Here is a 25,745-nt window from a genome sequence, read left to right as displayed (position 1 = left end):
CCCCCCCCCCAAATTTTCAAAACCCCTCCCGAAATTTTTTTCTGGCTACAGCCCTGCAAACCAGCACTGCCATCTGAGCAGGAAAAGAAAAAGTAGCTGACCTGTTGCATTGCTTTTAACAGGGGCACCACTTGCAGAAATCACTTGTCCATGTCTGCACATCAAGTTGTTGTTAGAAGGCAGCCAAGAGAAACCAACAATCCATACCACAGACATGAAATGCTTCTAGTGCAGACAATGGTCGAAAAGACCTTTGAATTAAGACAATGCTCAAAGCACACACACACACACACACACACACACACACACAAATTTACTCAGCAATCAAGCCAGAGCCAAGCTACATGTTGTTACTTAGAATCATAGAGTTGGAAAAAACCTCGTGGGCCATCCAGTCCAACCCTCTGCCAAGAAGCAGGAAAATTGCATTCAAAGCACCTCTGACACGCACTTAAAAATACACATGTCAACTGGCTGCTTAAAATTTGGAATAAAACCCAAATACATGGTCGGTCTTGATTGAGCACAAAGTGCCAAATTTTGTGGCTACGTCAATGTCTAATTGAACAATCATTGGTTTAAGCTTTTAAAAAAGGTAACAAAACCAAGAAGAGGAAACATGGATTTCTTGTAGTGGGTAGTTTGACTGTAGGAGTAAAACATTGAAATAAATTTCTCAAAAGATGACATTGATGAGGGTAATGATGATGATGATGACGACGACGATGTGTACGTGCCTCAACCATCTAGATTTTAGGACAGGCAGTCAACCATTGTTCCTCCTTCTCCTCAAGTCAACAGGTCCTGTGTCTGATAATGTGAGGTAACTTTTAAGTGGTTCAATCCATCTCCATTTTCTTGAAACAATATGTGGCCATGTTCCTAAACTAATCACAATTCGTTCCTGTGGTTCTGTCTTCCCAATGACTTTTCTTCTCCTCTTTATTGTGTTCAAGGCCATATTTTCCAAAATATTCCTTCAAATGTCCTCCCAACAGTACTGCTCCTTGTAATTTTGTTGATAATTTCTTCTTCATTTCATTCTTTTTTACATTTCACAGTACAATCTGATACAACTTTACCCAGAAGTAAGTCCCATTGGGTTCAGAGGGATCCCTCTCAAGGTGAGCAACACTTGCCTTTATCGACTATTGTATTGAATCCGGACCCAACAGGTACTGCCTATTTCTATGGATCGCTAAATTCACATGCCATCAGAGAACCTTGCTATTCAGAAGGAATTCTCAACCACAGTTGTTAAAAATGTCTTCTTTTTGCTTTTTCTAGAAATATTTAAAATAAGGCAAAAATGTTTAGCTCTGCCAAAAAAATCCTAAATACCTCATCACATGTTGATTGTGAATATTTCCAGCGGACAGAAGAAAAGTATCAATACAAAATAATATGGTGGGTGGATTTGAGCTTTGATCAAGTATTTTCATACAAAAGATTTTAAGCAAAGAATCTCAGTTTTTGAGAGAGCCCAACAGATAGAGAACCCTCCTTGTATTTTAAAAAGGCACGTGTCAATGACCAATGTGTATGCGTATATGAGTTTATATATATGTAGGTAGGTATAGAGAGATATAGAAAAATATTTCAGTCCAATATTCTACCTTATAAGAGAGTCCAGAGCTGAGTAGCAGTCCAAAGGACAATTTTTTTTGGAAAAAGTAAACAATAGTGACTAGTGTATGCCATCATCTACCTTTATGATCTCTCCCACCTTTCCTCTTTCTTATGGCTATGATGACTGACTATTACTTTGCGTCACATACAAATAATTTCTAGAAAAGAAGGGTTTTGTTCAAATCCTCTCCATGATGGTAAATGCAGGCTGGCACCAAGATTGCCAACAGGACATAATGTTACAGTTGCTCATAATATAGGATGAGAACTGGTAGGTCTTATGTGGATACTCCAGAGGAAAGATCAAGAACGGAATAAGGTCCGTATTTGAGGTAATCTTGGAATCCAGAGCGTGCCCCTATGCCTGCAAGCTGGTTTTTATGTGCATCTCTTCTATTGTGTTTTCCTCAGAGAAGGTGTTGAGAAATTGGAGAAGGTGGGACCACTTCCTTTTAATCTGGACCAAGGCAAAGGACATCTTGCAAAGGGAGTCTCATGAAGGCAGGAAGTCAAAACATTGGAAAGGTTTTCCCCATGTCTTTCAAACCTCGGTAGGGAAATGGAAGCCAATACATGGTGTTGATCAATGCTGCTTGCGGACACCAACCGTTAGTTGAGGCTCTACTAGTTGAGGTGGGAGAAACAATCCTCACTGAGATTTCCTGTATTCTTTTTACAAATGTATCCATAATCCCTGCAGCTGGCGATTTCCATTCTTCCTACAACTGGGGTCATCTGCCCTTGAAGAAACGTATTTTGTCGATTGAGGCAAGAGTCAAGGTTATGTTAGATTCGAAATCGCCGTCGTGGACACCCGTCTGCCGGAAAGCCCCAGCGGATGGGTTGTTCTCCCAATAGTGGTGCCAGTTCCCTTTGCTATCTGCCCCAAAGCCATATAGATCCACCTGTATTGGCAACAGGGAGGGGAAAATACAAAAAGAGAGAGGAAGTCAGTAAAATGTTGGCTCTCACATTAGTGTTATTGTTTTCATACGCATCACAAAGTGAAGCAGTCACTGATAACAAAAGAATGCTCCTTTGTCTCCTATTTACACTGGATGACATTACTGCCCACAAATTACATAGTTTCTCAGCTTTAAAGAAACTCTGACTTGCAGGGAACTAAGCTAAGTTTTGAAGCTACACTGCGGTTATACAGGAATTGGATTGCCAAGACAAATGGATGTTACCAGCCAAGCCTTGGGATCTGAGCCAAGTAAGCTTAACTTGTTTATGCAGTGGTTGTGTTCAAAGGAAATTTACATCAAAAATATCACCACAGCTTCCTGGTTATTTTGACAAGAGGATAATAGTGTATTTGAGGCCCTCAAAGGACATGTTTGATCTCTCTACGTACATATTGGAAGATTGGTTTGGCTCAAAGATAACAGGATGACAGGTTGTCCTTATTACAAAGATATAGGGACAAGAGTGGAAATCATGACTTGAGTGTTGGACGAGGGCTCTGGGGATTCAGGGTTCAAATGCCTGCTCTGACATGGAAATGTACTGTGTGACAGCAATGTCAAAACAAGTCTGAATGAACCTTGCCAAAGAACCCTGTGTCAAAGTTGGCTTGTAGGCACATAACAGCAGTGATAAATATGCATGGACCATTTTCTATGAAAAATAATTATATGTAAATTTTGCACACACTAAGTACTGGGTGGCGACTAGTCTTTGAAAATTGTGTGGGTTTTCAAGACCTTTCTATAGTGAGAAGAAAATTGCTACAACTGTTCACACTGTGAATTATTAGAACAATCCAAGATCATTTAGGTACTATCATTACTTATATTTATTTAAGAATTATAGATTAAACAACGTTGATAGACCTACACAGAAACGCAGAATGGAAGAATTGGTTTGATATTGCAGATGACCTAATCTAATTGCCTCTTGATAAAATGAGAGAATCTTTAACATGAGCTGCTTGAAGACATTTAATAAAAGGACAGCCTATTTAATCTCTTGGTTCATTATCAGATGGCTCTTAATGTTCAATTTTACCTCCTGTACTTTTTACTTTCTGTATTGAAAATGACCCTCTTATACATTAAGCTCATTTGATTTTCTCATCCCTGCTGAGCTGGCAAAGTCTTTGGCCTCTTAAGAGTGATAACAATGCGTCAAGGGACTGAAGAGTTTTATCATGTCCTTCCTCCATTACTTCTCCTTCAGACTGAAAATGATATTTCTTTCAACTTTTGTTTATAGGACTTGTTTTCCTTTGAACATTTTGCCTGACCTCCTCTGAGCCCCTTCTAGTTTGTTTGCATCCTTCTTAAAATGTCCAGACCTGCATCAATCCAGCCAGGCTGAATGTTCAGGTTTGATCTCTGGCTCAATTCATGAATTTGGACCCATATAGACAGGCCCTAAGATTCTAAAATTTATCCACAAAATAGGTTTAGCACCTTGGATAGCTCTTTTAAATAGTTGCCCCTGCACCCAAGTATCATTAAACATAAAACAGCAAACCACAATCTTTACAAAACAGCAAACCATAGTTTCCTGCTAGAATAGAGGTAGCCATCTGTGAGCACTGAGCCATGTGTGTTCCCCATTAAGTTTTTCAGTTCTGAATGCTTCATTTTGTTACATATTTTAAAACCTTAAATCAGCAGTAGACCTCTAAATTTTGGTTTGGGAAGAGTGCATCCTGCCATGGATTTTGGGGAAAACTGGTGCCTGGATCCCTAGGACATGCCCACCCCTTGCCCAGCCTAAGCCCTGGCTTTGCACATACCTCATCACAGAGATGGAGAGCAAATATAACAGACAAGAAGCCTGTTGAAGGGTATCGTCCGTGATGTTGGAGCCAGTTGTCATAAACGTATTTGATGAAGACAGGATGATAAACCAGGATCTGCATGAGATGAAGCAAAACAGCACGTTTATTTATTATTTCCCACATTTGTACCCTGCCCTTCTCACCCCGAAGGGGACTTAGGGTGGCTTTACAACAGGCAACAATTCAATGGCAAGATATATAAAACAGGAAGTAAACAGACAAACCTAAAATCCATACAATTACAACATCAATTATTAAAACACCAGTTAAAATACATCAGGAAGAACTTTCTCACTGTGAGAGCAGTGGAACTCTCTGCACCAGTGTGTGGTGGAGGCTCCTTCTTTGGAGGTTTTTAAACAGAGGCTGGATGGCCATCTGTCGGGGGTGCTTTGAATGAGATTTTCCTGCTTCTTGCAGGGGGTTGGACTGGATGGCCCTTGAGGTCTCTTCCAACTCTACGGTTCTATGATTCTATGATTCTATGAAATTCAAATACTAGTCCAAGGCCTGTCCATTTGTCAATCACATTAATTCATTACCATTATTTCACTGCTACAAATTACTGGTAGAATGCTTGGTCCCACAAACATGTCTTCAGTTTTTCCTGAAGATCAGGAGGGAGGGGGCTGACCTGATTTCATTGGGAAGGGAGTTCCACAGACGGGGGGGGCACCACTGAGAAGGCCCTGTCTCTCATCCCCACCAGTCGCACTTGCGAAGGTGGTGGGACCAAGAGCAGGGCCTCCTCCAACAATCTTAACCTCTGAGGTGAATCAAAGAGGGAGATACTTTGGACATGCAAGGTGGGCAGGAACCGTTTAGGGTTTTATAGGCTAAAGCCAGCACTTTGAATTGTGAAGATAGTACAACTTGTCTACTTTTGGTTGCAAAGGGATAAGAGTTCTCCAAGCTCATGCAAAAATCATCTTTGAGAGACCCAGAACCTTCAGGAAGAGAAATGCTGGAGCAGCAGATACTACACAAGATGCAATTATGGAATGCTGAGTGAGAACAGAACCGCATGCCTCTCTCACCCTGACCTATCTCCATAAAACCAAGGACAGAGAAGAACATTGGGCAATAACAGCATAAATCAAATGTTCAACATATCATGGGTACAGTTCTCATTTTTACCAATAGGTGGAGCCACAGACATGTGTGACTGGCAACTTCTAAAGAAGTTAATTTCCTACAGTTTAAAAAAAAAAAGGAAGAAGGGAGGGAAGAACAAAAAAATTCGGTAGCACTTTTAAGACTGGAATTGGTCCTCTACAATTACTGGGATTAGGGACACAGGGATCCCCTAAAAGTAGAAAAATCATGAATAAAAATCACTTTTTAATGTGCTGTCGAAGGCTTTCATGGCCGGGATCACAGGGTTGTTGTATGTTTTCCGGGCTGTATGGCCATGTTCTAGAAGTATTCTCTCCTGACGTTTCGCCCACATCTATGGCAGGCATCCTCAGAGGTTACCTCACAACCTCTGAGGATGCCTGCCATAGATGTGGGCGAAACGTCAGGAGAGAATACTTCTAGAACATGGCCATACAGCCCAGAAAACATACAACAATCCCATCACTTTTTAAATTTGAGAACAGCTCCTTATGAATCTCTGGATCCTCCAGTGTGACTCTATGGCAGAAGTACACAACCTGTGGCACTCCAACTGTTTTGGACTTCAGCTCCCAGAATTCCTGACCACTGCAAAAGCTGGCCAGGGATTGTGGGAGTTGGAGTCCCAAACGTCTGGTGGGTCGCAGGTTTTGAACTAACCCTCCATGGTCAACTTCCACTAGAACTTGAACACAGAGTTCTGCTGAAGGACCTAGAGATTCCTAGGGAGATGTTCTTTCCAGAAGTCTCTAGGTTCTCTAGCATAATTTTATGGCCAACTTCCACAAGTTGGCCACAGAGTTGTGCAGGATGACCTAAATATTCCTAAATATTGATCAAACCACAAAGGTTAACCATTGAAGTATGGAGAATTGACAATTAAGGCTTTCTATGCCTCCTGAAAATGATGTAACTGAGCTTTCCAGATGGGAGGGGGAATCCCCCTTGAAAGCACCATGTGTCCTTTATCGACATGTAGGAGCCGCCAGTCTCAGTAAGGATCCTGTTATTATACTTTTAAAGGCAACAAGGGGGTGAGGGAGGACAGGGGGCACAGGAGGAAATGTGGCCACCCCCTTACCAAAAGGGAGATATTTTGATCCCATGTCTGGGGAGAAAATGTGCAGGGAACCAGAGTCTTAAACTCCAGTTCCTGCACATTTTCTGCTGTGTAGAAGAGCCCTCAAATGCCTTTTTTTATCTTAATGAAAGTGGGGGCAATGTTGTGCCACTACTGGAAGATGAGATTTTGTTTGGATAGGAGGAACAGATTACAGAATTTTGGGGAAACAAATCCATTTAGACATTTATTCTAGACTTTAAAGAAGCTATAGAAGGCACTGAATATATTTGCAAGATATGGCTTGACATCTTGTATAGCTCCTTCAAATTCTGGAATAAAACTCAAATTTGATTCATCAAACCACTGATATGGATCCCATTGAGAATCCCAGGATGCTGTAGTGAGAATCCTCAAACAGATAAACAGAGGCTCTTTCTTGGAAGTTGAAATCTGTTGAATCCACACTTTTCAACATTTTATAGATCAAAATAAGGACATGTATGGGCAAGGAATATCAGAGTTTGGTTCAGATAGCCAAAAGTATTAATAAGGAAGAACATTCAACCAAGAAGAGTTCCCAGTAGTTTGATTTGGCCTCAGTCTACTGCAAAAAGCAAGACTCTTGGTGCATCTATATAGTAGAATTGATGTTGTTTGACACCACTTTGACTATCATGACTCAATGCTATGGAATGTGGGAGTTGTAGTTTGGTAAGGTACCAGCATTCTCTGGCAGAGAAGGGTAAAGATTTTGTAAAGCTACAGCTCACGCTATTCCATAGCATTGAGCCATGGCAGTCGAAGTGGTGTCAAACTACATTATTTCTAATGTGTAGATGTTTTGGTGGAAATTCTTTTCTTGCATTTTGTGTTGAAGGCTGGATTTACCCTGTCACATAATGCTGTTTGGAACTGCATTATATAGTCAGTGCAGTCCCAACTTCTTTTCAGGTAAAAGATAAAGTAAGTTTTCCACTACTCCAAAGAGCAAAATGTGAACCAATGGATTCAAATTACAAGAAAAGAGATTCTACCTAAATATTAGGAAGACACATCAAGAGCTACTTGACAATGGATTTGACTCTAAATTCCAACATTTCAGATTAAAACAGGGATGCATGTAGCCAAGTGGTCAAGATGACCAATGTGGTTAATGAGGACGGACATGAAAGCTAACGGTTTGCTTTTTCCTGGGCCTATTGGGAAAGACAAGAGTCCACCACATCCTTTCCTTTCCCTTTCTTCACCCCCACCTTTTGAGTGGGATTTTCACAGGAAAGAGGAGAAAAGCAGAAAACAAGCAGAAGATATTCCATAAAATCCCATAAACATCCTTTAAAAGTGCGATCCCATGCAAAAATTATAACAGAGAGTCAGGTGATATAAAATATGTTTTTTAATCCTTGCTTTGAGGCACTAATCTCTCACAGGTACCCAGCTGTGTTTGAAAGAAAAACAGAAGGTATAAAATTAAGCTTCGTGCATGAAACAGGAAGGAAGGAAGGGGAGGGGATGCGTGAGCGCCAGAGTAAGTAAATAACCTTCCAAAGTGTTTTGGACTTTTAATAGATAAGAACAGCAACTCACCTTGTTTTTGTTGGCTTTGATTTTACGGGGAACTGGAATATATGTGCTGTTAAAGGAAGATAGAAAGGAATTAGTAAATGTGTAATACTATCTGAGTAGCACCAAACCTACATAATAACGGGGTTGTTGTATGTTTTCCGGGCTGTATGGCCATGTTCCAGAAGTATTCTCTCCTGACGTTTCACAACCTCTAAGGATGCCTGCCATAGATGTGGGTGAAACGTCAGGAGAGAATACTTCTGGAACATGGCCATACAGCCCGGAAAACATACAACAACCCCATGATCCCGGCCATGAAAGCCTTCGACAACTACATAACAACAACAACTAGTAGTAGCAGTAGTAGTCCGGAAAAGCTTGGGACCAGAAGGTTTTTGGATTTCAGATTTTGCAGATGAGAGATGATGGGAGAGGGAGCTAGACACAGGTCCACAGCAAAACGTTTTGGGTTTTGGAGTATTTTGGATTTCCAGATAAGGAAGACTTAACATTTAGTAGGAACAACTGTCTTTGTCTTAATAACCAAAGCTTTTTTACATTACAGTTTGAGAACATGGACTGAGACCTCATCTACACTGCCATATAATGCAGTTTGGAACTACATTAGATGGTCAGTGTAGACTCGGATAACTGTATCGAACTGCATTATATGAGTCTACACTGACCATATAATGCAGACTCAAACTGCATTATATGGCATAGTAGATGGGGCCTCAGTCTGTATTTTCACTGCAAAAGTATAGAGAATTAAGGTAAAGGTAAAGGTTTCCCCTGATGTTAAGTCCAGTCATGTCTGACTCTGGGGGTTGGTGCTCATCTCCATTTCTAAGCCAAAGAGCCAGCGTTGTCCATAGACACCTCCAAGGTCATGTGACCGGCTTGACTGCATGAGCGCCATTACCTTCCGCCAGATTGATCTACTCACATTGGCATGTTTTCGAACTGCTAAGTTGGCAGAAGCTGGAGCTAACAGCGGGCACTCACTCTGCTCCTGGGATTTGAACCTGGGACCTTTCAGTCTGCAAGTTCAGCAGCTAGGTGCTATAACACACTTCGCCACTGGGTCTCCATTAATTAACATCATATTAAATGCCATAGTTCAGTGCTATTGGATTTAGGGCTTTGTAGTTTGTGGGATATTTATTTACCCTGCTCTGGTGCTATGGCAAACTACAAATCCCAGGGTTCCATAGAATGGAGCTATGGCAGCTGAAGTGGTGTCAAATTGCTATAGTTCTGGAATGCAAGTAGTGATTGTGAATACGGAAGAGTTACCTAGATTCACTCATGCATAACTGACCATAACTAGATGTACTCATGCATAACTGATCAAAGATCAGTTTCACTTCCTTGACACAGAGGTGTCCCTGACATTCTGAAGTTAAAGTTGATTTCCCTGCCAAGGGAGACGTAATCCCTTCTGAAGCTCTGTCAGAGGCATTTGGGAAAATCAGTCCTTTCTCAACTCCCGAATAAAACCCTCAAACACGAAGCCTTTGATTATCCCAGCCAGAAAGGTTGCTTTGATTTGTTACACCTTGAGCTGCCTTAATTTATTTAGCCTTTGCTCTAACTCATTACTTGCATTCGTTCACATTGCTCTTCTTTCTTGATGCTTTTGAGGGCAGGAAGAACAAATGGAGGAACCCTGATCTCTTCTTCTTCCCCACTCTCAAAATGGTCACACTGGGAGTCAAGGCTCTTCTGGACTCTTGGACCAGTTTGTAAACATGCTTCTGGAATGAGCTTCATGTATTCCAAGTAGACTGGAATTTACTTAGTCCTAATCTTTTTTTATACTGGTTTTAAACCACTTCATTGGATGTGTTACAATAGCAGATTCCTATATTAACATAGTGTTTACAGTTTATTTTATGTTTATGGTTATTTAATATTTATGTTTACTTTACTTAAGTGATATTTGTCTTTACTCTTCTAATGTAGCACAAATCCTATGTAAAATCATACTACGTATTATTGACATTAATATTGAAATCTGAAATATATACATGACATTTGGACAGTGTGCTATGCAGGTATATCAATACTGAGTCACAAAGATTTCTACTTAAACAGTCATTTTCTAGTCCCATTTCCCACTACTGCTTGGTATTAAATAGAGATGAAAGATAAATTGAGCTACAAGATGTTTCTGTGTGTATTTGTGTATTCCAAAAATGAGCACATCACCTTTCAGATCTTAAAATTTTATGACCTTCATTAATTGTATTACTGCAATTTGAACCCACTGCTCTGTGATTTAGTCTCTGGAGCACAGAAAAGAAACTTCTTCCCTCTTCAGTTTGATATGCTTTCAAATATTTGAACATGGCTATCATGTGTCCCCTTTTAAGCATCTCTTCTCCAGGCTAAACATACTCAGCTTCCTAAGCTCTTCCTCATATAGCATGGTTTTCAAACCTTTTGCTGTTTTGGTTGCCCTTCTCTGGTCATGTCTTGGAAGTGGAGCAGCATCAGATATGTCTAGTAAGAACTTGAGTGGGAGACCACCAAAGAATTCCAAGTGCTTTAAAATATAATGGCAGGGTAAAGAACTGGAATACTCATGAGTATGTTTTGCCTAAGAAAATCCCATGTCATCACCATAAGTCAATGGGCAAACCGAAGGCATATGTAGGGATTAAAGAAGTAAAAATTGTAACAAGGATTCCATTGTTGTCTTACACATGTGTAAATATTTGTACAGAGAGACAATTTCACCAAGGACTATGGATGAAGTCATAGTTAATGAAAGTCCACATCAACAATATGATACTGGTGAGAGAGTCTACAACCCCTCCACTTACAAATATTTTGCTACAACAACATCTCATTTTATTAGCACTCAGTACACAATATTTTATTGCTAAGGAGATAACATACATTTTTCTCATGCCTTCTTCCAAAAAGCAAACCTACCACCCCAGGGAATGCCATGGTTACCTGTTGGACAGCATCCATGACACGGGAATGAACTGCACAAGCATTTTACCCCGGAAAGCATGCTTCAGCAGTACTCAGGACATTTCCTTAAAGGAAAAAGATGTGGAAAAAGCAGAAAGGTTCTCACCCTTTCTGTCTCTGGCCTGCTTATCTAACCTTCACAACCTGGATGACTCATATTCTTAGAAGCTCCTAAATGTTTTCCACACCCTTCCTTCCTTTTCAATTTGATATTTACTCTCTTCCATGATTCCCTGCTCCTTTCTTTTCATTTACTGAGACTGAAACTGTGGCAGATTGGAGGAATCTCAGCACTCTGACAGCCAGTTTTTTTACCACCAAAGCAATGGCTCATCAGGTTCCATCTAGGAAACCTGTTTTTTGAAAAAAAAAAGTGTCTATTACTGATGTTTCTGACCAGCCTAAAGATGAGGCACTAGAGATCAGTGATAGCTTTATGAAACAGAGGCACCTGTTCCTTGAAAAGTTGTGTAGAGTTAGGGTGGAAACCACAGCATCCTCTAGATGTCATTGAATTTCAAGTCTCAGCAGCTCAAGCCAGCACAGCCAAGAAGTGAGGAATGCCAAGAGGTGAAGTCGAGCAACAGATGGAGAACCACATGAGTCCCACCACCGCTGAAGCTTACCACCACCGAGGTTGCAAGACAAGCATGGCTCATTCGTCAACTTCAACTGGGACAGAATCTGGTACTTCCAGATGAATTATACACTTCTAGTTATCCCCAGCCAGCCTGGCTCATACTAGAGGATGATGGCTATCATCATCTGACTCATTCAGAGTGCACTGGGCTGGAAATGTCTGCAGCAGTGACAGAGGCTGAGTCATGAGACTTTCTTAACATGGATCCCTTAAAACCTTTCAGCAACCTTCTTTGCAGAATCAAAAGAATAATAAACGGGTAGATTTGTCCTCCTCGCTTTCCTTTTATTACTAATCTATTGTAGGCCTCAGTGAGTAAAGACCTTAATCCGATAAGTAATTTTTTACAATAAAGGCATAATGTTCATAATATGACGACTACATCTTGTAATCGCCTCCCATGCGAGTATCATGCTGGAGCAAATTGCATCAGGTTTTCCAGAACTTGAGCTGGGCTGCATCAACAAGCACACAATACATTAGTGCTGCCCTCTACCCTAGAGATGCACATTTTGTGACTTTCTCAGTGTTGTGTTTGTTCACAAAATATTATTGGTTCCTTCAACGATATAGCTTTTGAATGCAGGAAAGTCACCAAAGTTGATTTCAGAACCTTCTTTTTTTTACTGTGGCAGAGTCTGATTTGAAAGGATACCTTGCCACATGTTCTGCTGACTTTTATGAACTCAGAGAGGTTTGTTCTGGCAAGATTTATTCTGATGGGGTTTACAAAAGAAAATTGACTTGCCCATGGTCTTCCAGTGGTTTTTTATGCCCTGGATGAATTCAGATCCTGATCCCCAGAGCTGTAGTCCAGTGCTTAACCCACTACAATACATTTTCTGGAGAACAAATTGAGAGCTTCACTGCTGTGTCCTAATACAAGACCCTCCCATGTTAAGCCTCTAATTTTTTCATAAAGGATGGGTCTAGCCCACGAGGACTCATTGTGGTAGGAAATAGGGCAGGGCCCTCAAATCAATCCCCCCATGACTGCCAATTGTTGCTTTACTACATGGAGAAGTTAGCCTTCTTGTGCTTGTTCCAATGGATTTCTTTGGGTTGCTTTCTCCTCTTGATCAACTTACTGGTTGATGGTGCCAGTGGTGAGGGCACTGATGATCCAACGCAGGTCCAGCGTCTTGAAAGGGATGAGGACCATGCTGACGTTTTCCCCTAGCTCTTTGTAACTCTCTGGGTAGACAAAGTGGTGAGTCGTTTTGGAACCAACATCGGACTCGAAACCAACCGTTGGGGCTTTGTTCATTCTTTCATCCAAAAAAGATGGGGAGAAGGGAAAGGAAAACAAAGCAAAGAGAACCAGTCAATGTTAAGAGGAGTTTCCTGGAACGCCAAGAATGATCGGTATCCTTTTCCCATGCAATGCACAGATCATTTGCGTTAAAAGCCCAAGGTGGGTTAGGGCTTGCCAGTCAGAAAGCCACATTTCCTCAAAACAGTTGGACCTTGTTCAAAGAAAATACAAGAGCGGTTCCCCAGAAGCAGAGTTTATTTGAAGAAAGATTCCCTTTGGCCCTCAAGTCAAGAGTTTAGAATTGCTTAGCCAGAACTTGCTGTTTAACTAAGCTGTTTTCCAGATCACCTTCAACACTACAGTAAAGAACGTGCTCAAAGTTGTTTGAATTAGATTAAAAGGTCTCTCTATTTTTGCTTCCAAAGGACCAGGAGAACATGCTCTGTACATGACTGGGCATGTGCAGAAAAGAGAGGGTGAAAAAGGCAGAAAGAAAGTAGTGTAGTGGCAGATTTCCCAGTCTGACTTGTTAATGTTTACATAAACTGTTTATTAAAATGCAGTATTTTTAAAAATGTAAATAAACTAGAAATAGATATTTATTTTATTTAAATATTATGTCTGCCCACAAACTTTCCAATTTTGGGAAGTTTAATCAAAGCCTAATTTAAAAATTTAAAACCCTGGAAATATTGATCTATTGTCTGTCTATGGCTGTGCTGTAATGGCTATCTTTTGTTGTTAATAACGAAAGCATTTTCTCTCTCCATCATTGTAGATAGTGTGTAAGATTTAGAACAGATAAAAGGAAGTACTTTCTCCTTCAGAGCAACACAGTTGGAAAGAACTATGTAATCCAAACTACTGCTAATACAGAGATGGAGAGAAAAGGCTCCCTTACCAGTTGGCCATTCTGACTCTGTACAACAATCTGCAATGGAGAAGAAGCTACCATTTTCTCAGGAATTCTATTCCACTGCTTAATAGTATTTACTGTTAATCAAAATCTCCAGGATCTGTGGAATTCCCTGCATCAGGATATAGTGATAGCTGCCAACTGAGGCTGCATCTAAAGAGTCTAAATACTTCAGAGGATCCTGCCTTGCCCTGCATACAGTATGGGGTGTCCACATCTACCAGTGTAGAAGCAACCCAAGTTCTTTTGGAGTCCAGCTGGCTGCCCAGAAAACAGTGCATTGTCCTTCTGGGAGCTGTTGTTGCCACCTCACTGGTCAGAAGCTGCTCCAAGAAGCTCTACAGCTGAATCTTGCTGGTGAGATTGATTCTGGTTAGATCACAGCAGGATGTCTATCCATGGGATCACCAGACACAATGTCAACAACAAGGCTCTGCCAGGGAGCTGCTTGGATCTGCTTCTAGGGAGCAAAACAGCTGTGGATAATGGGATTGCTCCAGATCCAGACTCATCTGGCTGCACAGAGTAACATGCAGTTCTCCTTGTGCCAAATTAACAGTTGGATGTAGTAATTCCAATGTGGAGCAGAGCATACATTGTGTGGCCTATTTGCAGTGTACTTGAGATGAGTATGTTTTATTTGGCCTATGTACATGAGGGAGTGTTTTAAAAGAGGATTAGATAAACCCATGGAATTCAGGGTCATCTGTTAGCCCCAAAATGATTATATGTGAGCACCAGTATCAAGACAGAGTGGCGCCGAATATTAGTTGCCTGGCAAAGAGAAATTGAGGTTACAGTTGTATCCACAGAAAATATATTAGCCACTATAGGAAGTGAGTGCTGAAGTTTATTGGACTTTAGTATGCATCAGTGTAGCTCTTGTGTTTTTAAAAGGGGTTCTGCACCTAATTAATGTTTTTCCCCTCCAAAGGTTTTTTTGTGCGGTAGAAATAATTTAGAAGAGGTGGTGAGAAACACTGTAGTTCAATGTGTTGTTTGTCTGATGCATAGAAGGATGCAGAAACGTGGAGCATTTGAGGCCACATTGCATAGATAATGCATGCCCATAGCACATGGATGTATATTGTGCATGGATGTGCTTGTATATCTGGATCTAGGTGTGGATCTAGGTGCACATTTCAAGTTTTAGTTCATTTGCAAAGCACTGCCATTGAACAAAGAGTTACACAGCAGAATTAATGTGCAATTCTGCATGTGGAGATTTATGCAATGCAGCTCTAATGTAATGTAGGCTTTCAGCCAGGAGGTTACAAATGGAGTAGGATGCTGTCTGGAACAGAGTCCATTCCCCTATTCAACTGCAAATGTTGACTAATTCAAAAGACAGGAAAGGCTGTGTGTAAGCCAACCTTTAATTTGCAGTAAATTGTTAAGGCGGAGCCATGGTTGGGTTGAATTACCGTTGCTGCCTGTATAAAATTCAAGTCATATATTTCTGCTGTCAGCTGAATAACACTGTGTGGCTACTCACCTAAACACAAAGTCATGGTTGTCGATTTCTTGGCCATATTGAGACTGCTTAAGGTTACCCGAATTCCCCACTACTGCACACCTCCTGCACTGTGAACTGCTTCTTTCCAAAAGCTGATCCCCATTGCCAGGAATAATCTCAAACATCTCCTGGATGGTCTCATTGACCCCTTTAGGATTCCTTTCTCCTTGTAGTTTCTGTTGGGATGAGAGCAAGGGACAGTAAAATGTTAGCAATAGCAAAAGGATGCATCCTGAACATCAACAGTAGGTTAGAGCTCTAAAAAGGCCTCTGAATAAGATTAGTTGCAGCTTGAGCAATATCTTCCACGGAGTTTGGATGTAATGTTTATGACTGTATTATTAGCCAAGTGACAGAGGAAAATATTATTACTTCATGATGCTTTAACAACTAGAGCATCCAAATTACAATATATTTATTTGTTATTTTCGGAAATGTTACTTTGCGCCATTGCTTGGATGGTTGAAACCACATTAGCAATTTTGGGTGATACTTCTGTCAAACAATTGAGAGTAGCATGTTAGTGATGTTCCAGGATACTCAGCAATCACCAGTAGCAAGCAACATTTCAGAAACAATGATGAACAAGTATCACAATGACTTGAGTAGTCAATAGTATCTATCCTCAAGCTCATTTCTGCCTTATATAAATGAATTGTTGCCCATTTGCTTTCATGGAGCTGCATTTGGAGACACACATCCATTGAATCAATTGGCTTTTCCTACATGTTGATTCATCATTCAACAATTGATTCAACTGGTCTACTCTAGTGGGGATTAATCAGATGGATTCTAGTCTTTGGATGAAACCAAAAGGTGCACTCCTTCCCTTGCCTAAGAGTGGCTTTTAATAGCAACTTCCTGCAGCCTGTACCTAGTGAACAATATCATGGTTGGTAACATCAAGATGTCCCCAAACCATGCTATACATCAGTGGTTCCCAATCTTTAGTTTTCCAGACGTTTTGGACTCTAGTCCTGAAAAGGTCCATCCAGTATGGTAAATGCTTAGGCATTCTGGATGCTGAAGTCTCAAGTATCTGAAGGACTCAAGGGCCGGACTGTGGTGCAGCTGGTTAGTAGTCAGCAGCAATAAATCACTACTGACTGAGAGGTCATTGGTTTGACGCCCCGGTCAAGATTAAGCTTGTGACCATTAATAGCCTAGCTTGCTGCCCTCTTAAGCAGCTCGAAAACAGTTGCGGCTGTGAGTTATCTAAGTACCGCTTAATGTGGGGAGGCTAATTTAACTTAATTTACGACAGCATAAAAACTGCTGGTGTACAAAGAACAATGAGGAAGTACTACATCAAAAAGGACTCAGTGTCACAGTGGATGACAAAGTGGCAGATCCCCCTGTGGCTGGAATCGAGCTTACCCTCATGAAGCTGGAAAATGTTAAATTGCCTCCATTGTCTGTATGTATGTTCTATGTCTAATAACTGCAGTGTATGTTTGCCATGGATATGTGCATTGTAATCCGTCCTGTGTCCCCTTTGGGGTGAGAAGGGTGGAATATAAATACTGTAAATAAATAAATAAATAAATAAGGTTGAGAATCATTGCTGTATATCCTAGTTTGAGAACACCATGATATTATGGAGTCTGTACAGCCATTTTGTAGGTCTTTCCTGGACCATTCAGATATCTTGTATCTTATTGTATTTTTGTCCAGGAGTGAGAATTTCCACTCATGGAAACCTTGAGAAACAGCCATTTTCTTTAAAAAGGAATAACAGAAAGCTCCTACCCCTTGTTTTGCTTGCACATCCCTCACATAGTTTCATGAAACATCTGGGCATTTCTGGTTTCATCCACAGTCCAGATTTTCGTTTGGGAGACTATTCCTCAACCATGTTTGCCTCGGCCAAAATTTGAGACCTAAGGATGACCTCTTGTGATGTCACAGGGTGTGCTTTCTAGGACCAGCCCTGGTGATGTCACAAAGCATGACACATGAAGTATCAACCACAGTTGTATATAGTACACCATTCAAATAGAAAATGTCATATTTAACAAATGTGGAAAATACATATACAAACATGTACAGATTTCAAGCCAGTGCTCTCACCCTGAGACTCTTCCACCTTAATCCTGAGGACTAACAAAAGTGGATCTAGGCCCTGAGATTTGGAGATACTGCTCAAGCCATCTGACTATTTTTATTTTCCATGGCTAAAACAACTCTAAGAAGCAGACATGCTACGAAAACGAGAACTTGCAATTTCCCTGCCTCTGTGGTGTTTTGTTTTGTTTGCAAACAAATCTATTTGTTAATCTATTAACAAGCAAAAGAATTGTTGGTGTTTTCTTTTTTCCTGGCAGATGTTCTTTCTGCAAACCCAATTATAATCAGAAACCAGAAATGAGTCAGCCGGTAAAGCCAGAGGCAGTAAAAGTCCGGTCACTGCGTTTAATGGTATTGATTCTTTGGGGTGGGGGCGGGAGTGTGGGGTTGGCAGGCTGTCTGCTGTCAGCAAAGCTTTAATAGGTCCTTTGGACATCTGGAAAGCCATGAGTCTGAAAAACCTCTCAAGGACAGCTTACTATAGAAATCAGATGCCAGAGGGAATAAAACATCTCTAGGAATGGTCATTCAGCCTTTTATGTTTCTCTCTAAGGATCTGAAAATCAGTCAGTTTCATTCTTGTTGAATTTCTTAGGTTTCCCACCAGCATCTAATTCTATCCCATTTTTGCACTGAGTTGTAACAGTCTTTTAGTTCTGCACAGAAATCAATAGGTGCAGAGGTTGAGTGTCCCTTATCTGAAATTCTGGAAACAGAAAGACTCCAAAATCCAAAATTTTCCACATGGTTGGCTGAGTTAGCGAAATCTTTGTTTTATGATGGTTTAAATATACAGTAGAATCTCGTTTATCCAACGTAAACAGGCCGGCAGAACGTTGGATAAGCAAATATGTTGGATAATAAGGAGAGATTAAGGAAAAGCCTATTAAACATCAAATTAGGTTATGATTTTACAAATTAAGCACCAAAACATCATGTTATACAACAAATTTGACAGAAAAAGTAGTTCAATACACAGTAATGCTATGTAGTAATTACTGTATTTACGAAGTTATCACGATGTATTGAAAACATTGACTACAAAAATGCGTTAGATAATCCAGAACGTTGGATAAGCGAGTGTTGGATAAGTGAGACTCTACTGTACAAACATTTAAAATATTATGTGCAAAATAACTTTCAAGCTAAACACGAAATGTATTTCTATTTCACATATAAGGTGTATATAAAATAGAAATAAATTCCATGTTTAGATTTGGGTCTCATCTCCATGATATCTCATTATTTACATATATACAAATACAAGTATTCCAAAATCTGGAAAAGATCCAAAAGTTTTCCTAATATTTAAGTGGAATCTCCTTTCCTGTAGTTTTCCTAATGTTTAGGTGAAATCTTCTTTCCATTGCTCTGTGTCCCAAGAATTTTGGATAAGGGATACTCAACCTGTATTTGTGTGTATTTCAACCCACCCCCCAACCAAATATTTTGTAAGCATGGTTTTGCATTAGCCAAACCATATTAGTTACTGTTGATATAATTATATTGATTTTATTCATTTATTAAAAGTATTTGTTAATTACATCTCTGACTACCTGAAATGATGACCAACAAGAGACATTACACTATTGTTTTAAAACAATGTCTAAAAGCTAGTTTTAAAGTCAGTCTTAAAAATGAATTGATAGTTTTGACTATCCACTGGAAACTCAGCAGGGAACTTTTTATCATGCACATTTTGTGCAATCTCTCTCTCTGTCTGTCTGTCTCTTTCTCTCTCTCTATATGTATATGTATATTTTTTTCTCCTGAAATTCAACTTATTTATGAAATATTTTACCCTGCTTTTTATCATGAGCTCTGAGCAGCAGACAGATGAACTATATAAGCTATTTAAAACAATGCCTAAAAATCCAATCATTTAAACACAATAAAAACATATCAAACATTTTAAAAGCTTTAAAATGCTGAAAGTGCTTGAAAACCATGTCTGTGCTTAAAAGTTAATTAAAGGTAAAGGTAAAAGTTTTCCCCTGACGTTAAGTCCAATCTTGACTGAATCTGGAGGTTGGTGCTCATCTCCATTTCTAAGCCGAAGAGCCGGTGTTGTCCGTAGACACCTCCAAGGTCATGTGGCCGGCATGACTGCATGGAGCACCGTTACCTTCCCGCCGGAGCGGTACCTATTGATCTACTCACATTTGCATGTTTTCAAACTGCTAGGTTGGCAGGAGCTGGGGCTAACAGCGGGCACTCATTCCCCTCCTGGGATTTGAACTTGGGACCTTTCGGTCTGCAAGTTCAGCAGCTCAGCGTTTTAACACACTGCGCCACCACCAGGGGCCCTAAAAGTCAATTAGGGTTCAGTAAAAAGCCGTATCTTGAACTGATGAGGAAAAGGAGGGCATTACACAAGTGGGACTCCAGATTCAAGAAAGACAAGGACTGGAATTCATGAGTCCTGTTACGAATGCATAACTTGGATGGAGATATATCTATCTATCTATCTATATATCTGATTCATATTCACAATGTGAAATGTGTAGGGACTGTAAAAGTGCTTATTTATGCTTACTGGGTAGCAATGGAGGTCTGTTACCTGGTTGATCAGGAGGCAGCAGACTGCTGTTTCCACCCCTTTCTCACCAGACATCTCTGCTATGAGGAGGTATCACAGCAGGGATCTTCCTGCTTCTGACTCCTGCTCCAGAGATCATTGATGGGAATGAGGTAGAAACACCTATCTACTGCATTTCAACTGATAGGAGACTAGATCTCTGTAATACATCGAGGCTGATGCCCAGCACTCAGCATGGGAGCCAAGGAGGGGAAGGCATACTCAAGTTCTGGGATTTTGCCCCAAAAACTTCAGGCGTTGACTTTGAATGTTATCTGCAAACACATTTCTATTCCTACTCTTATGTAAGTGAATTGTTGTCTCTTTGCTTCTAGGGAGTTCCATATGGAGACACTCTTAAGCCTAAATAATTGTGTTACTTCTGACCAGAAAAGATCTATTGATCCTTACCACCACAAAGTCATGCTGCCCTTCCTACTCACCTGCCACCACTTATAGCTCTCTTCAGGCACGAAGGCATTGCGTGTGGTCAAGAAAGGTTGCATAGTTTGGTTAAACCTCCCATCGAACCAAAGCGAGACCCCTTGTTCGGAGATGCATGTGCTGCAGCTGCATGGCCTCCTTGAATATTTCACCAGTTTTCTAAACTGCTCCGAAAACTGGTAGACAATTTGCTTAGGGTCCCAAGTGACTGCCATTGCACTGTTTGTGTAGTTGAGCAAGAATGACGTGATGGTGACGACAAAAAGTAAGGCTAGCGTGAACATTTTGAGGCTCCGCTTCTTCACGGCCAGCATTTTGACCTGCGCAGAACACCAGTGGCTGAGGTTAAGAAAATGTGGAGAGTCTGTAGGACACTTTTCTCAGCTTCGCCTGGTCCACAAGAAGCTGTTCAGTCACCTTTGATGTTAGAAAAAACAGACCTGATTGTTGTATCCTTGAGTCACTGCAAAGAAACCAACATGGTTTGTCTCGTTCTTCTCTTCTTTTACCAAAAAAAATCCTCCAACTTCAGAGCTCTTCAGTCTCCTTGAATAGCTACTAATTTTCTCCTCCAAAGGTTTAATCAAGGCAAACAACTGTAATTTTCTCTTTACCACCCATCCAGATAGAGAGGAAATTATTAACAGTATGAAATACACATTTTCCTTCTTCTGTGTGGAAAGGATGAAAACGACCTAGGTAAGGAAATATCCCTTTTTTTATTGAAAACTATTTCATTAGTAGCCGTGGATTAGTTTGTGTGAAGGGTGGAGTTCATGGCAGTCAAAACCCTATTTACAGAATCTGCTGAAATGCCTTTCTTTTCCATCTGAAAAAAAAAGAGAAAAGAAAATTTCACTAAGGAGTTTTTAAGGATCTTTCCATTTAATAATAGCTTGTGGGTTTCATTCTCCACCTCCTGCTTTGTGAAATCAAGGGGAATGAAATATTTTTGTAGCACCCACCATGGAGCGCCTGTGTCCTGGATTTTTTAAACAAAAACATTAGCGAAACAACAATACTTTCTGTGAACTAAATGGCTGAATACAGTCAGCCCTCTGCATTTGTGGGCTTGACTTAATTATTCATGGGTTTGATTAAAACATTCTCTATAGGAATCCCTAGGTCCTCCAGTGTGACTCTATGGAATTTGGAAGTTAACTGTGCTCAAAAAATTAGAGACTCCTAGAGAAGTGGTTTTTTAGGTGGTTTTTCATTTTCACTGGAGTCCTGTGCCCCTAGGCCCAGCAAATGTGGAGGGCTGACTATTTTGTCACATTGCCATTTTTCAGAGGACACTTTGGAAGATTCTGTTCAATCTACTCATTGAATCAAGCAGCAACTAATGGCCAATATTTGTGGACAGAGCCTGTGAACCTCCAGATGTTGAGGGACTCCAGCTGAGATCAGCCCCAGTCAACACAGGCAAGTATGATGAGAGCTGAAATTTCACAACATTTGAAAGGCCATTGGTTCCCCTGTCTTCTTCTCAGGTGCTGTGGCCTCTGTATTAGAAGAAGGAACTGGCAGAGAAGCACCTCTGAGTATTTTGTGCCTAAAAAAAACCAAGAGTGGGAATTTGGGAAGGTGTTGCTTGCTTCTTGCTTTGGTGACAAGTGGCACCTGCAGAAATTCTCTCTTCTACATCATTACGAAAGGTAAAGGAGCCGTCTCTGGCAACCTACCCAGCATAATTTTGTCTTGTTTCCAAAGAAACGAGGTATCACCAACAAAAATTTATCTCAAGCAGCATAGGAGTGGATGTGATTTAAGCAAAAGCATAACCATGTGGTAGAATAATAGCGTGACAGTTTTTCTTGGTGTTAACTGCCGTCAAGTTGATTCTGATTTTATGGGTGACCCTTTAAATGAAGGATCTCTAAGTCACCTTATTCTCCACATCTTTGCAGGTCTTGCAGACTCAGATTTGATCTACACTGCCATATAATCTAGTTCAATGCAGTTAATCTGCACTCTGAAACTGGATTATATGGCAGTTTGGATCCACGCTCAGTGCTGTAATTTCTTTGATTGAACCTATCCATCTGGAATGTAGTCTCCCTCGGCAAGCATTACTGTATTGTATTGTCATGTACTGTACTCTTATGATATGACCAAAATACAACAGTCTCAGTTTAGTATCCCACTCCAAAACAATGTGAATTTGCAGCTTTGGGTGGTGGTTGGAAATGTTATTTTTTAGACCACAACTCCCAGAATTCATCAATGGGCATGATCACTAGCCATGCTGGCTCTGGGATGCTGGGAGTTTTAGTCCAGACTATAACTTTTCCAAATCTGGAATCTGCTTGAGACTATAAGTGACAGTGCCAGAAATAATTCTTTCATCATATCCTGTTGTTGTTGATGTTGCTGCTGCTGTGGTGATGGTGGATAGCTCTGAAGGAGTCATCTTTCAGCAGAAGCTTGGAAACTATTGACTGCTGTTGACTTAAGCCAATCTTAAGATCAATCTATAAGGAAGTAGTGGGACTAATAGAGTTGGTGTCACTCATTATTAGTCCGTGTACTTCCTCTTGTACCCAACCAGACTATTATCAGTAACTATAAACACCATCAACAATGAAGAGTCCATGTTTCTAGTGTGTTTGCAGATGAAACCACATGATTCAAACTAATTGGGTAACAGTGGCAGCTCTGACTGGAGCACATGAAGTTCCAAAATTCCAAAAGTGAATTAGAAACGTTTTTAGCTTTGTAGGTTTATTGATACAATTATATCAAACCACAGGAATATTTTTTTTCTTAAAAACAATACATCTCTGCTGAAACAATGCACAAAATGTTGGTTTCATCCTCTTTGCTAGTTTCAGCTGGTGAGGTTTGCACTCCCGTTACCTTCAGTGATGCAATTTTCTGAGCAAATTTTGTTCTAAGGCTGAGAAAGTATGACTTACATAAGATCACTCTGTGAATTTCCATGACTGAATGGGATGTGAACCCTGATTGGCAGGAGTTTCTAATCAAACCCTCAATCTCGTCCTTCATCTCAGCTGCTTAAAATACTATTTCCTAGCATTTCATTATACTTTAGATTCACTCAGAAACAAACCCTAAGACAGGATATTCAGATTAAAGGTAGGAACATGCAATAAAAAGATGTTCAGTCCCCATAGATGGGATCAAAGTTCTGGGCACTACCATTCAAGAAGGATACCAACCAAATGAACCATCTTCAGAGAAGGGCAACCAAAATGGTCAAAGGTCTAGAAGCCATTCCCTATGAGGAGAGAGCTAGATGTGTTTAGCTTGGAGAAGAGAAGGTTGAGAGGGGACCTGATAGACATGTTTGAAAGAATGTCATATGGAAGATGGAGAAAATTAATCTAGGGTTAATTTACTTCATCTGGGAAAGTTAGTTTTTTACATTAATACTCCCATAAACTCATACGTTGGCTGGATCATTCTGGAAATTTTATCTAAAAGGAGTTATCTTTTCCGTGTCCAACCCGTGAGCCTCCTATCAAGAGATGTCCTTGAATACAGCTTTAAAAATACTTTTGAGTGAATAAATGCAAATGCTTTGTATGTTTTGCATTGAGAAGGTCCAAAGTTCAGTCCCTGGCTAGGGAAAGGGGAAGAACTTTATTTGCCCTTTTAAGTGAATTAACTCAATTCACGCTTCCTTGACTAATATGTTGGTTGGAACACAATTAACCTTTGGATCACTCACTTCTACAAATCTTGTGGTATAGTTCTTGGCTCCAAAACTGCATTCAGAAAAAAAAGCAGTACCAGGAAAAACTGCATGCAAACATATATACAGTACATTAGCAAAATCATGTACTATAGGGAAAAACTAGATATGAACATAAATGATTTTTAAAAGGTAAAGGTAAAGGTTTCCCCTGATGTTAAATCCAGTCATGTCTGACTCTGGGGGTTGGTGCTCATCTCCATTTCTAAGCCGAAGAGCCGGCGTTGTCCATAGACACCTCCAAGGTCATGTGGCCGGCATGACTGCATGGAGCGCCGTTACCTTCCTGCTGGAGCAGTACCTATTGATCTACTCACATTGGCATTTTTAAAATATATAAAAAACACAAACAAAAAAAACAAAGCAGAACTACAAGGGATTGTGAATAAATACTACAAAAATTGATATAAATGATAAACCGTTTCTTTATCCATTCCTGCCTTTTGTTTCTTTCCAGGGCTTCAAGTTAACAGGAGATGGAGAAAGCCCAAACTTGATTCTCAGTACATGCATCTAGACTATGGAATTATTATTATTTGACAACGCTTTAACTGCCATGGCCCAATGCTACAGAATTCTGGGGTTTGTGGTTTGAAGGGGCCCCTGCACTTTTTGGCAAAGAAGGCTAAAGTCCTTGTAAAATGACAACTCACATGATTTCATAGCATTGAGCAATAGCCATTAAAGCAGTGTCTGTTCAGACTACATTAATTCGACAATGTATGTACTCTTTCTAGATAATGAAGAATGATCTCACTTGGTGTTCAACTCCTCCTTATGTCTTCAGCAGGACAGTGGGAAATTTTGAAGGGAAATTTTGGGAGACTCCCAGAGGTTGAAAGGTTGATTCATCTCAACAGACCAGTTCTAGCAGATTTCATTTCTACAAAAACTAGATATTCTGTAATGCAAATAGGTTTGAATTCTAGGCTGCATCAACAGGAGTAATCGTGTCTAGATTGAGGGAAGTCACCGTCCCATTCTATTCTGCTTTGGCCAGACTTCACACAGAATAACTCTATGTCCAATTCTGGGCACCACGATCCAGGAAGGATGTTGACAAGCTGGAATGTGTCTAAAGGAGGGTGACCAGAATGGTTAAACCAAGCCCTATGAGGAGCAGCTTATTTATTTATTTATTTACAGTATTTATATTCCACCCTTCTCACCCCGAAGGGGACCCAGGGCGGATCACATCTATATATATAAAAGAGTGGTGGAATCCTGGCGACCGACAAAACAACAAAACTAAACACCGCACAACCTCAAAAACTGACAGCACAACCCCTCATCCATGCCTCTAGGTTGATACAACAAAAAGAAAAGAAAAATAAAGTCCTAATTAGAGGGAGAGGAATAATTGTTTTTATCCAATTGCTGCCAGTTAGAAGGCTAAGCTCTGCCCACTTGGTCTCCTAGCAACCCACTCAGCCTAGGAGACAGGCAAACTTAGGCCTC

The 25,745-nt window shown here is 40.4% G+C and overlaps 1 protein-coding gene across 7 annotated transcripts in view; it reads right to left on the bottom strand.

The window, feature by feature from the left end:
* Positions 1-538: 538 nt before the first annotated feature.
* st3gal1 (ST3 beta-galactoside alpha-2,3-sialyltransferase 1) overlaps positions 539-25,745 on the bottom strand; it is a 148,782-nt gene continuing 123,575 nt past the window's right edge. For all 7 annotated transcript variants that reach the window (XM_062980011.1, XM_062980010.1, XM_062980013.1 and 4 more), the window contains 6 exons: positions 20,569-21,398; positions 15,460-15,656; positions 12,882-13,061; positions 8,190-8,235; positions 4,379-4,498; positions 539-2,534 (listed from right to left, as the gene is read on the bottom strand). In XM_062980011.1, the coding sequence (XP_062836081.1) occupies positions 2,361-2,534; positions 4,379-4,498; positions 8,190-8,235; positions 12,882-13,061; positions 15,460-15,656; positions 20,569-20,883 (1,032 nt within the window). In that variant the 5' untranslated portion in view covers positions 20,884-21,398 and the 3' untranslated portion in view covers positions 539-2,360. The remainder of the gene's footprint in view (positions 2,535-4,378; positions 4,499-8,189; positions 8,236-12,881; positions 13,062-15,459; positions 15,657-20,568; positions 21,399-25,745) is intronic.

Source organism: Anolis carolinensis, chromosome 4, assembly GCF_035594765.1.
Source record: "Anolis carolinensis isolate JA03-04 chromosome 4, rAnoCar3.1.pri, whole genome shotgun sequence".
Taxonomy (NCBI): domain Eukaryota; kingdom Metazoa; phylum Chordata; class Lepidosauria; order Squamata; family Dactyloidae; genus Anolis; species Anolis carolinensis.
Note: the sequence above shows the minus strand (reverse complement) of the source record. Positions and strands in the feature narration are given on the sequence as shown.